The 12,039-nt window shown below is 40.0% G+C and overlaps 1 protein-coding gene across 1 annotated transcript; it reads right to left on the reverse strand.

Moving 5' to 3' along the window:
• Positions 1–1,035: 1,035 nt before the first annotated feature.
• LOC146550544 (uncharacterized) lies at positions 1,036–10,867 on the reverse strand. The gene is made up of 6 exons (XM_085260473.1): positions 10,458–10,867; positions 9,803–9,975; positions 8,993–9,208; positions 5,032–5,192; positions 4,800–4,932; positions 1,036–4,363 (listed from the first exon to the last, which is right to left on the reverse strand). The coding sequence occupies exons 1-6, from the start codon at positions 10,735–10,737 to the stop codon at positions 4,187–4,189; spliced, it is 1,140 nt and encodes a 379-aa protein (XP_085116599.1). The 5' UTR covers positions 10,738–10,867; the 3' UTR covers positions 1,036–4,186.
• Positions 10,868–12,039: the final 1,172 nt, after the last annotated feature.

Here is a 12,039-nt window from a genome sequence, read left to right on the forward strand (position 1 = left end):
AGCTGCTCCACAAGCTGCTCTGCTGCCCCCGCGTGGACTGAGGGAACTCTCGACATCCGCTTAAAATACGCAAAATACGTCAGAGTGGAAACGAGACTTTTATTTAAAAAAAAAAAAACTACACTTGTTACAAATGGGTCAGACCACACCCATCATCAAACTGTGATTTTTAACCTTTATATGATTTGAAAGTTCCATGAATGTTTTGCACAGAGGCGACTCTGTGTGTATAGGTCCAAAACAGTTCATTATGTATAGACTTCACATTGGGGAAGACGTTTACAAAACCTATGGATGGATTTTGTTGTTATTTCTGGTCTTATTCACTGATGTCCCTCTACAACAGAAGGAATAAATCAATCATCAGCAGCATATTTATCATGTATCAGAATCAGTCCTGACCTGGCTCGTCACAAGTCGAAGTGTCTGACCTCTGACAAAACAAAGCAGCTAATTACTGAATTGTTTGAGCAGAAGCATCTTACTAAATCCTCACTTCTAACACCTCAGTTAAAGCCAGCTTTACAATTTAATCTCATCCCAACCCACAGAGACAGGAAGCATTTTATCTCTCACACACAGACCTTATCATTCCGTATTCTGACTTCACCATTTTCCACATGAAATAAGCTCTGGTATCTGCAGGAGTGTTTGGGCTTATGAAGAAGATAAGAATATTTCGCTTTTACAGTAAAGTGTCTGCAATGGTCACAACTAACAGAGTCATATAGTACAGCTCCGTACTGACATCAACACTGTACCTTGTGTCATTGAGCCTCACTGGGTCTCCTTTCTCTCTCTCACACACAGACACACAGAGTTACTGATCATAATAATCATATACATGAGTTTTATCTGTTTACGTAAATACAGCACATGTCGGAGAGGTTACCTTTATGGATTTGGTTATACAATGTTGATGATATCAGTACATTGAAAGCTACAGTGCTATGTGAATGCATTTGTTTGCATTACACCAAAGGTTGTCTTATTTTGCTGTGCAAAAAAAACAACCCACTTGCTAACACGTGAAAATTAAAAGCATTAGCATTTTATTGAACATCAATGGGAGCATCTCCTTTAACAGTAGTCAAACCTTGGGAATTTCACCTCAGTACTCAGTTGTTCACAGCTGTGTTGGCTTTGTTATTACTAGATTTAATGTTGAAGTTTTGGTGCCTCCATCAAAAAATACAAACCTATGAATCAATGCAATATTTGACTGCATTTGTCAGAGGTTTTCACACATCCAGTGACCTAATGGTTCAACTTACACAAGTTATTGAAAGGTTCAGTGTTGTGATTAAAGTACAAATCAGTTTGGTTTGTATGAATAAATAAATTACTGAGGTTTAAGCATGGTCTTTAAGCATGTGTTAACTGGCACTTTGAAATAAAATTTAAAAATGCCCCAGTGTTCAGTGGAAACATGAATTCAGTGTCCACAGAAACCAACATGGCAGCTGAAATGACCTGATGTGTGCTGAGCTATGAGATCATTTTAGATCCCTCAAAGTAAAAAATAAAAAATAAAAAAATAATAAGGAAAATTCCTGTTCTTCTGAACTGGTTTAACACTAAATAATGCATTTATTTAGTTGATTTTCTCCAAATATTGCAAACATGTGCACTACATTTGGATGGAATCCCATCTTCAATAAATAAAATACCTTTAATTTACATCATTTTAAATAAAAACTTTTAAATATTGTTAAAACTTGATAACTGGAGAGGTTTTTTTTTTAGTAGTAGTTACTGTCCGAGTGATTTTCCAGTGAGTATACAGGCTGTGATTTAGACCCTGACTGATACAAGTCAGCTGATATTATTGGCTGATAGCAGCATATTAAATGCTCTATTCAATATGTGCCAACCAAAACCTGGTTTTTAACATTACAAAGCAGAACATGCATTTTCTTTTTTTTTCTTTTTTTTTTTTCTTTTTTTTTTTTAAAAAAAAACCTTCCTAAAAATCAGCATCAGCCCCAAAGAGTTCATCAGTCGGGTCTTCTGTGATGTTATCACAGCTACTAAAGCTTTCTCTCCAAACTTTTCTTATTAGTGTATTCATCAGCAAGGAAAACATCAGTGAAAATATGCTATAAAAAAAAAAAAAAAAAAAAAAAGAAGAAAAACAAAACAAAGAAAAAAAAAACAAACACCACTCTATCTACATCTGGGTCCTTTATATTACTGCTCATTTGGCTGTCTGTTAAAAACTGACCTGAGAAAAACAAAGTCATTAAAGCCTCCCTGGAAGCTTAGCAATAAACATATTCTAAAAACCCTCAAAGCAAAAATTACCATAACTTCCTCCCAAATTCAACGTATTAGACAATTCTCTCAAGCATGCCTTTAAATAAAATAAAAATAACTCAGTGCAAACAAATTAAATGCAAACGTCTCTGCAGCTCAGATGTTACTCTCTACCATCTAACTGCTTCATTGAGCGCTCCATAGACACCGGATCCGATCAGGAGCACGATATGTACTCTTCTACATCTATTATTGTGACTTTTGACAGCAATATTAAACCAGGTTACAGCTCAAAGTTTGAGCCAACTGTCACAAAGAGTTACTTTATGACTGCAGTGCATTCAGAAGTAACGCATACTCAGTAATCAGATGCTTCAGTCACCTGAAAATATTCAAGTATTACCGCTGGGTTCTGAGTGGATGTAAACAGCGCCCCGAGAAAGAAAAAGGAGCTGAAGCAAAACCAACAACTAACATAAGAGCTGAAGAGCTTTTCTCCATATCTGACACCAATTATTCTGTCTGCCTCCAAATTCTGAGTTTGGCCAATTATACCGTGGAGTGATTAGTCACAGAGCTGTCGGTGTAATTAAAGAGTCCAGCCCGGCCAATTCAGTGCTCAACTGGGTCAAAAACATGGGTCCCAGTTCACTTTAGGACAGCAGACAGTGCAATCTGACTGAAGTGCTCCTTGTTTACACAGTTATCCTTTTTTATCAAGGATATGTGGTATTTAAACCGTTTAATGAATTGCAGTCCTGTTTACATAGCTGCCGCTTTTTTCTATGTCCACCTGTCCATATGTAACAGAGTTAATAATACATATGAAAAACATGCACTTACCTGTTCTTAATTATCATTTTAAGTGTGAATTTTATCATTTTTTTTAATTGTATTTTATTTTGAAAACCCAGAAACCGGATCTCACCCTAACGTTTAGAAGCTGCTAAGGCTTCCGCTCCTCACAGCGCGCGCTTGCACTGTGAGGGTAAGTCCGGTAATGAAAGGCTCTGGCATTTTTATGGTTTCTGGTGTGAATGTTGTTACATAAGTTATATATGTCGATGTATATAGGTTCATATTGATATTAGAAAGTTTCTGTGTAACTGAAACAAAGGCGGGTTGCTGTTAAATAGTGTTTCTGCCGTATTTATGCTCTTTGGCAGTTAGTCTTTGTCAGCCCCCTAGTGGTTGCTGCGCATAGCAGGAAATGTGTTTGGATTTACCGTTTTTCTGTGCTTTTTGTGATGTTGCTTTACATTGTAGGAGCTACAATTGCCGGTACCACCAGAAGACACCTGTTGAATGTGTTTTATGTCTTCTGCAGGTATGTGAGCTTGTTAACAGCCATTTTGTCTGTAAAGCACAAGCAAGTGAAGATGTAATGCGCTATTGTTAATTTGTCCACTAGAGGGAAATGTTTAGTCGGTGGTATTTATGTTTATCCTGTTATTTTGTTTTATACGATTGTGGAATGTATTTTATTAGTCATAAGATTTCTTTTGTATACAAGCTCAGTATGGCAGACTGTAAAATGGGAGAAATTATTATTTTCCACCTTTTCTTTATTAAAAAGTTAATTGTAAGTCTGTTAAGACAGCGCGCGCTTGCACTGTAAGGGAGCTACAATTGCCGGTACCACCAGAAGACACCTGTTGAATGTGTTTTATGTCTTCTGCAGAAGTAAACTGTGAAAAGCCAACCCTTCTGAGCGTCTGTGATTCTTGAAGAGCTGGAAGTGTTACACATATAACTTGTTTCTTCATGTAACCGCTTAATATTTGTGTTTGGATAAACTTTAGACTTTGAGCAAGTCTTCTGCTTTGGTGTGTAATAATCCCGCCTGCCTGTTAATCCTGTCTGCACTGCAGGTTGCCTCACAGACAAACTGATGTACTGTACAGGAAGTATGCAAAGTTTGAAGTGTGTTCTAGGTTGCCCCCTGCTGGACATTCTTCTCATAGTTTTCCAGACAGATGTGGACACGCTGAGTGAAGTAGCTGGGGTCAGAAATGGCCTGGAGGAGGTCTGTTTGGATCAAGGCGATATCATACAGCTCGGCGGTGCAGGCTATACGAGTGTCTGAGCCACCCGGGTCCAAAAACACCTGCAAAACACACACACACACACACACACACACACACACACACAGCAAACCAGAGTAAGGTTAGAAGTCATGTTTAGTTTCTGGAGCTCTGAAGCAGCTACAGCCTACATCTCTGCATCTACCAGCCTGTACGCAGTTATGACACACAGTCTGGGGATTATATATATAATAGAGCCTCAAAATACATGACAAATACACACGTGTGAAACATACTGCAACAGGCTGGTGTACGGCAGTGAACACCTAGTGAGCCATGCCGAAAACAAAATGCCATCTCTAAATTACAGAAGCGTTGCATTCACAAAATCAACCCATTTCCAAGACCCTGTCTCCTCCTACAATATGAAATCTATTATCATGAACTAATTTGGTGTACTTTATTTTTCTAAACTCACCAGATATAGGCTGAACTGTGTGAGTAAAGCGGTGCTATTACCTTCGGGTTAACTATAGTATCCTCATCATTCTGTCGTATGTTGTCATCTATAAAGATGTGCTGTACGTGCTTGTCAAAGGGGTCGACCCACATTGGCTTCCCCCCACGGATGGAGAAGGAATTAGCAACCCACCTGGACAGAAAACAACGAATATAGGGAAAGGTTTGGAAAAACTCAGAATAAAACCCCAAAATCCACAGCCAGGTTTTCTTAGAGAAGCTTTCTGCATACCAGTCATAGTGGTCCTGAAATCCTCCCAGACCCTGCACGGAGCTGAAGTACTCGTACAGACCTCTCTCTCCATCGCGAGAGGACACCCGCTCCTCGGCTCGATTCAGGACGATTCCCTTCTTGCTGCAGCGGATCTTGCCCGGAGTCACAGCCACGCTCAGCTGAGCCAAGAGCAAGAAGAAGAGTCAGAGATAAAGAAACGAGACGGAGAGCTCGTCTTTAAAAGAACTCTGTTGTAAGCAAAAACTAAAATAAAAATAAACCAATTATGTGATATTATTCTGTTATTAAAATAAGGCCTCTGGTAGACTTGACCTAAATTAATTGTGCAATCAGCTTAAATTCTTGCAGATGTGAAATTTTAAAAATGCTTTGGCAGCCACGTGCACAACAACTCTGCCATCCTGTACTGTGGATACTTAAAAATGTCCTCAGCTCTACCGTGATTCCTTTATTGTCTTGCTGACAAACCATTTTTCTTCACCTACTTCATATCTTAGCTAAAAGTTGTCCTCTGTTGCCAGCGTGAGCAGAGGGGTTGGGGACAACAGGCACACAAACAGGCGTATCTGTTTAAATATCTTTGTGAGGCCGTTAATCAACAATTTCATCCAAAGTTTAGAAATGAAATCTTTACTCTAACCTAAATATACGTCTAACCTCAACCATAAAACCAAATTCAAACAAGGCTAGAATTTCAGGATACATAGAAACACACACATATGTTTTTATATTTCATTTCATTTTTAATATTATCAATAATTTATTTTATATTTATCTTTCTTTAATATTTATTTTTTTTATTCCATTTTCCTTTTGTTTTACCAATATAAATGTAAAATGGACTTTTCTCCATTAACAACTTACTTTCCTGTAAAAACGTGACTTTTTACCCCTTTATTCTACTGTACCTACCTTTAAGTACTGGCAGGTCAATATAATTAAACAAATCTATTTTATCTGACATTACTATGTAACTACAGGGGAATTTTAACAACTAACGCTAACAAATACTAAAAGGTTATTTCCTCTATATTTGTATTTGATTTTAGTTCATTTCCACGGTTTTCCAAAGATCTAGGGTATTTTGTTATTACAGTTAATAACAAACATATCTATATTTAGTTTACTATAATAACCTCAGTTGGCCTTATATCTAAATACCTTTAAGCATCTCTGTGTGCTAAATGCTATTCGGCATATTCCAGCATGTTAACCGTGAAACATGGCAAAAAAATAGATAAAACGTACACATCGCCACTGCCACTTTTTATATGTGCATGTAACTCAAAGCATCACTGAGCTGAGGTACAGCTGAACACAGCTGTTCGTGCCCCTGACAACCTGTTATGTCACTAAAGACACGACATCATCATTGTCTCTTTTGTGTTCAAGCACAGATGGATGGATGACCTATGAGTAGTCGGTTTAACATTAACACTGGTTCTGAGCACCATTCTGCACACAGCTACTGCAGTGTTTCTTTACCGTTTGTCCCCCATCACTCTGCATGCTTTGCCTCACAGGGTCTGCTTTTCCCTGCTGAATCAAACACTGGGGATTTTCAGTGTACTCTACTTAAAACTACTGGCTTAAAAAGCTTAAACCATCATGTGGTGCATTTGCAACATACAGTCAAATCCAATGTGAAATTAAAGAGATGTAATAATAACTGGCTGTGCTGGTCTGATTTTACAATCAGGTACACAGATGCTACCAAACACAGTGATGTGGACATTAGGATGGAGCTGGCTTTAACTGTAAACTAACCAAGGTTAATGAACTCATTTAATTAAACACCTTTCCCCCTGTACACACATCCCCGCAACTTGACAACAAATACAGCAGAGCAGCTGCCCCCAAGTAGCAGGAAGACAACTCAAGTTCACAAAGTGAGCAATCACATTAGTTCCTGTGATTGATCTCCCCCCTGCTCCGTCTGTCTTGACACACAGATTAATAGCATCTGACAGGAGGCTGCTTGAATAAGATTTCCACTGAGCTCTTCTTCACAGAGATAACTGTGGCTGACAGGCTAAGTTTGAGGGCATCTCGTCCATCCTCCTCCACACATATCTATCCAGCCATCCTTTCCAATCTCTGCTTTTCTCTCCGAATCAATCGGTTCCACTGTAGTGCACTAACAGGTACACAACAGGTACAAAACCCTCCAGGTGACGAGTCAAGTGCATGCATGTTTGAGTCTGGGGAAGGTTTCATGTGTAAGAGCACAGAAGATCGTGCTCTGCACAAGATCTAGTGCACAATATCAACACCAATTTATCAGGCATAGTCTAAAATACCCCACCCACCCAAAAAAAAAAAAAAAAAAAAGCTGAACAAATTACGATACTTGCAGCACAGCTACAATGAATTCTATTGGTCAAAAAATAAATAAATAAAAAATAAATAAAAAGAGCAACAGAGCAAGACATTAATAATAAGGCTTCTAATTACCGTGTCCTATTTAGTGTTCTTAAACAAGTGTTTGAAGTTGCCTTCTTCTATTCTTTAATGATGTGAGGCTTAAAGTGTAACTAAAATAAGTTCTTAAGTAAGATTAAGCATCAGCTCGATGTGCATGCAACATTAATAGCTTAAGGTTATAAGATTACATAAAAGACCTGGTTGGAGGTGACTTGGAGGTGTAGCTCCAGCTGGCTGTAGCTCAGAGGCAGAGCAGGTCATTTACTTACATTACATAAGTGGAAGGTTGGTGGCTCCAAATATCTTTGGGCAAGATGCTGACCCCACTACTTACTCTCTAATGCAATGTGTGAATGTTAGATAGAAAGCACAAAAACCTGCTTGTATGAATGCATGAGTGAGGCAAAAAGTGCTTTGAGTGCTCAGAGTAGGAAGGCACTATATAAGCACAACTTACAACTTACTTGTGTATCACTTCCAGGTAGTGATGACAGCAACAGTTATAAGTTGAGAAGGAAGTGAGACCAGTGGTGTGTATGCATCATTGTTCCAGTGGAACCATTTTGAGTACGAGTTCTCATGGACTAACGCAGTGAAGGCAAGAACGTGAAATGCAGCTTTAAAAGATGTGGGCTATGATGTCAGAATATACACTGCTGGAGCTTCTATATACTCATTCTGCCTTGAATAAATCAACATTGTAGGAACATATCATTTGGGATGCCATTACTTCTCTGACTGACCTCTGGCTTTGTCTCTTTTCTTCACGGTTTTGTTTTTCTGGTGTTCTTTAATGATAAATCGTAGGTAAGAACCTTCATATTTTGAGTCTGAAGGTGCAGGCAGGAATTTAAATGTGTCTCCATGAACGCCTACAACCGTCTTTCTCCTCTTCTTTTGGCAAACTATGTCCGTGGCTGATCTCCAGCCACATATGTAAAACACCATTAGTCAGATGGGAGATCTCCTTCCCAGCCCTCTGGACTCGAATATGGTGGAGTAACATTGTGGCAACCAGAAACTGCAAACCCGCTCCAGTATATTTTTAATGGAGTTAAGTTTATGAGAATGCATGAATGAAACATGAAATTACATGTGTACATTTACGAGTACAGTAGTTTTTGTATTAAATAACCTCAAAAAATTACTGCCTGTACCTTTAATGCTGGTAGCATTCGTTTCTGCACCAATTAAAACCTCTACTGAAAGAGCAACTTTTACAGTTGCTGCTGTCCCTGATTTATCTGAACAGGTTTTCATTATACGTAAACCAAATCCTGGAAATATTACCTCATATGAAAGGCACCCTGATTCTAAATGACTTATTTCAGTCCATTTAGTGTCTTGCAACTATAAACCTCTACATGTTGCTCCAAAAAGTGTCTTCTAGAACAATGACGGACAGTTTGTTTTTTTAAAACCAGTTTCACCCCTGCTCTTCCATTCATGCCATTTCTAACTTATCACATACGTTGTCATTATATAGTGCAGTCTCATCAAGTATTACAGCTGAATGTATGCCTGTGTTAGTTACCTTTAGCTGAGGCAGATCAGGGAACAGTGGGTGTGCCCCGTCGAGTGCTCGGGATACGGCTTTTAGCACGCGAGGTAGGTCGGTTCCAAACGTACGGAAGAGGATGGCAAACTCACGACCTTCCTGTGATAGATCTCTGAGCAGCTGGAAGAAGGACGGGAGGATCCAGTGGTACAGGCGTCCGTCTTCTCCTTTTACAGACAGGTCTCTGTCTGCCTGCAACAGACACAGGGCCACAAAGCAGTTAACACTAATTGCATCAACCTGTCAAGCCGGTTTGCAACAAGCGCAACAGCTGATTTAATCGTGGAAAGCAGCACTTGGCCGCTAACCCAGATGTAGACAGGCATACAACATCCTGGCTCCCAATCACAGGTGTGGATTTTCTATTCACACCAGTTATATAAGTAAGGTAAGGTAAAAACCCACAATAATACAGAGAAAAAAATACTGTGGTAACTGGCAACGGTGTTAAGGAAAAACTCCCTTTTAACAGGAAGAAACTTTCAGCAGAACCAGGGTCAGAAACATTGTGTGAAAATTAACTGAGAAAATGAATGAATCATGAGTAAATATTAAATTGGTTATAGCAGCATGATAAGGCACAGCTTAAATATAAAATGAAAAACTGAAGAGCGCTGCACTTGTTTCCTCCCAGATGGCGCTGCACTAACAAAACTGCATCGCATATACGCAGATTCCAGGTGAAAAGGGTCGCTGAAAAATCAGAATCTGACAAGAAGGAGTAATTAGAGGGTAACGGTTTTGTCCCAGTGCCCCCGCAGCGACTCTGTCTATCAAGACACCAACCTTTACCCCATCAGGCCAGCAGAGCAGGTCCAGGTGCTCATCCAGAACCTTACGGAAGCGACGGCCAGCACCAGAGGTGAAACTAGGAATGCGTCCAAACTGGGAGTAGTAGCTTACAGCCTCGCTGCAGGGTGGGAGCAGAGAGGGTGAGTCACTCAACCACTCCCAGGTTCCTGTATAGAAACAATGACAACACAATAAACAACTGGACAAAGGAGGGTCTATTTCCAAGATTTTAACATGCACATTAAAATAAACTTCCCCTTTACTTTTTTGAAAAATCACTGCTTTTGTTTTGAACTCTATGTAAGTTAAACTGAAATAATAATTTTCATTCATTAATAAAATGTAACATGTCAACCCCTCAGCCTTGGTGGAACTTACATTCTGCCAAACATTAAAGAAAATAAGAATTTAATTTGCGTTAAATAAAAGGTAACCTGTCCCTTTGGATGGTATTCAACGTTTCCAATGATGCGTTTAATTTCAATCAAGCCCAAGTATTTGTGCGTAAAAGTATTGTTCCGGGGGTCTGACAGAGAAAGTAAAAAGTAAACGGTTCCCCCGTATCACCTGACTGACACACGCGCGCGCGCCCGGGCACATACATTCCTAGCATTCCCGCGTGTTGCTGGAAAGCACCATCCGTGTTTACCGTGTTTGTTCTTCTTCCCCCAAGTGACAGTGGTCAGAAAGTAGTCCAGAGCAGCCAAAGTCCCCTGACACGTCACGGCGTCCGACACCAGTATGGTGTTGTTTAGGTCAACATGTAGCACCAGCCTTTTCCTGGTCGGCTCGTGATGTGCGGTCCAGAGCCCCTGAGGGACTGTCAGCGCAGGGTCACGTGCCCCCCACACAGAAGCGTGGACTTCTTCGCTTTCTGTGCCGTCATGTTCTTCAGCTTGGCGCCAGCTGCTCTCACCGACATCCGACATGACAGCGTCGTTAGTGAACTGAGACTATCACAGACAGAAATTCCTACCTGACCGGCTTCAGGGTTGACTCATGGTTATTTACCGGTTCTCCCTTGCCTACTTTCTTCTTCTTCAGCCGCTCTGTGGCTGAATGCAACCAAACCACGCGAAACAGCGCCACCTTCCGTTTGTTGTGTCACGCACACGTGTTTATTCACGTGCATATGGAAGTTATAGCTAATGATATTATAAAGCAGGATGGGCATCTAAAGTTCTCACAGTCAAAATGTGTCATCAACACGCTGGTTGCTCTGTTCTGATTAGTTCCCAGTGACAGCAAGTAGGCACCAGCAGAAATAAGGCTCAATGTGATGATGCTAAATGAATGAATTTCAGCCTTAAGTGTATTATGTCCACCTGCACTTTCACTAGTCTGACTTGGCATTATTTTGAAGGTGTCCTTCTGTGTTTAGGTCGTACAGATGTTTTATAGATGAGGAATGAAAACTGCATTTTTTAAAGTATTTTCCAAGTGCTGTTAAACAGAGCAAGAATTTTTTTTTTTAAATTCAGCTTTTCCAAACATCTTAGATTTATTGTGGATGCTCACATTATTTTGTTGTGTGCACAGAAACTGCACCAAAAACAAAAACTACTAGGGTCAAAACTATCAGCCCCCTGTTGCTAATAGTCGACTGTAATTCATTTTTGCTGAATAACAGACTGCAGTTGTTTCCCTGAGCAATCTTAGCCCATTCTTCTTTGGAAACTCTCTCAGATGTAATGGTTTCCTGGTATAGACCTTGGTCTTCAGTTAACCTCACTTCATTTTCAATGGCAGACAAGTCAGTCACTTTGGTCTTCTGGAGTTAGTTCTTCACCACCTCCAGAAGAGCAAAAGAGCAACACGCGTTTTGAATCGTTACATTTGAAGACACAGTGACGACCAACACCCAGTTTTTCCACACACTAAAACTTTCCCACAGCACAACACCACCAGGTTTCACTGTGGGGACGCTGCTCTCCCTTCATTCACCAAACATACGTCGTCTCTGTGATTAAAAAAAAAACTGCAGAATCTTTCTCCAGGTTGTCCTCCACATACTGTATACTGACTTAAAGGTCTCTTCTGCAGTGGAGTTTGGTTTTTTTTTGGTCTGCAACCTCATAGTCCATTCCTGTGTAGAGATCTTCTGTGTATCTCCTGCTTCGTGAACATCAACAATTCTTTTTCTCAAGTCTAAACCGAGTTTCACTTTTGGCGCAATGCTCGCTCAAAGCCTGCCGTTTATGCACAGAGAGAAGACTGCAGGCACCGGTGTC

Source organism: Mchenga conophoros, linkage group LG20, assembly GCF_057382185.1.
Source record: "Mchenga conophoros isolate Kocher_MC1m ecotype Shallow Benthic linkage group LG20, M_conophoros_male_GT1.1, whole genome shotgun sequence".
In the NCBI taxonomy this organism is placed as follows: domain Eukaryota; kingdom Metazoa; phylum Chordata; class Actinopteri; order Cichliformes; family Cichlidae; genus Mchenga; species Mchenga conophoros.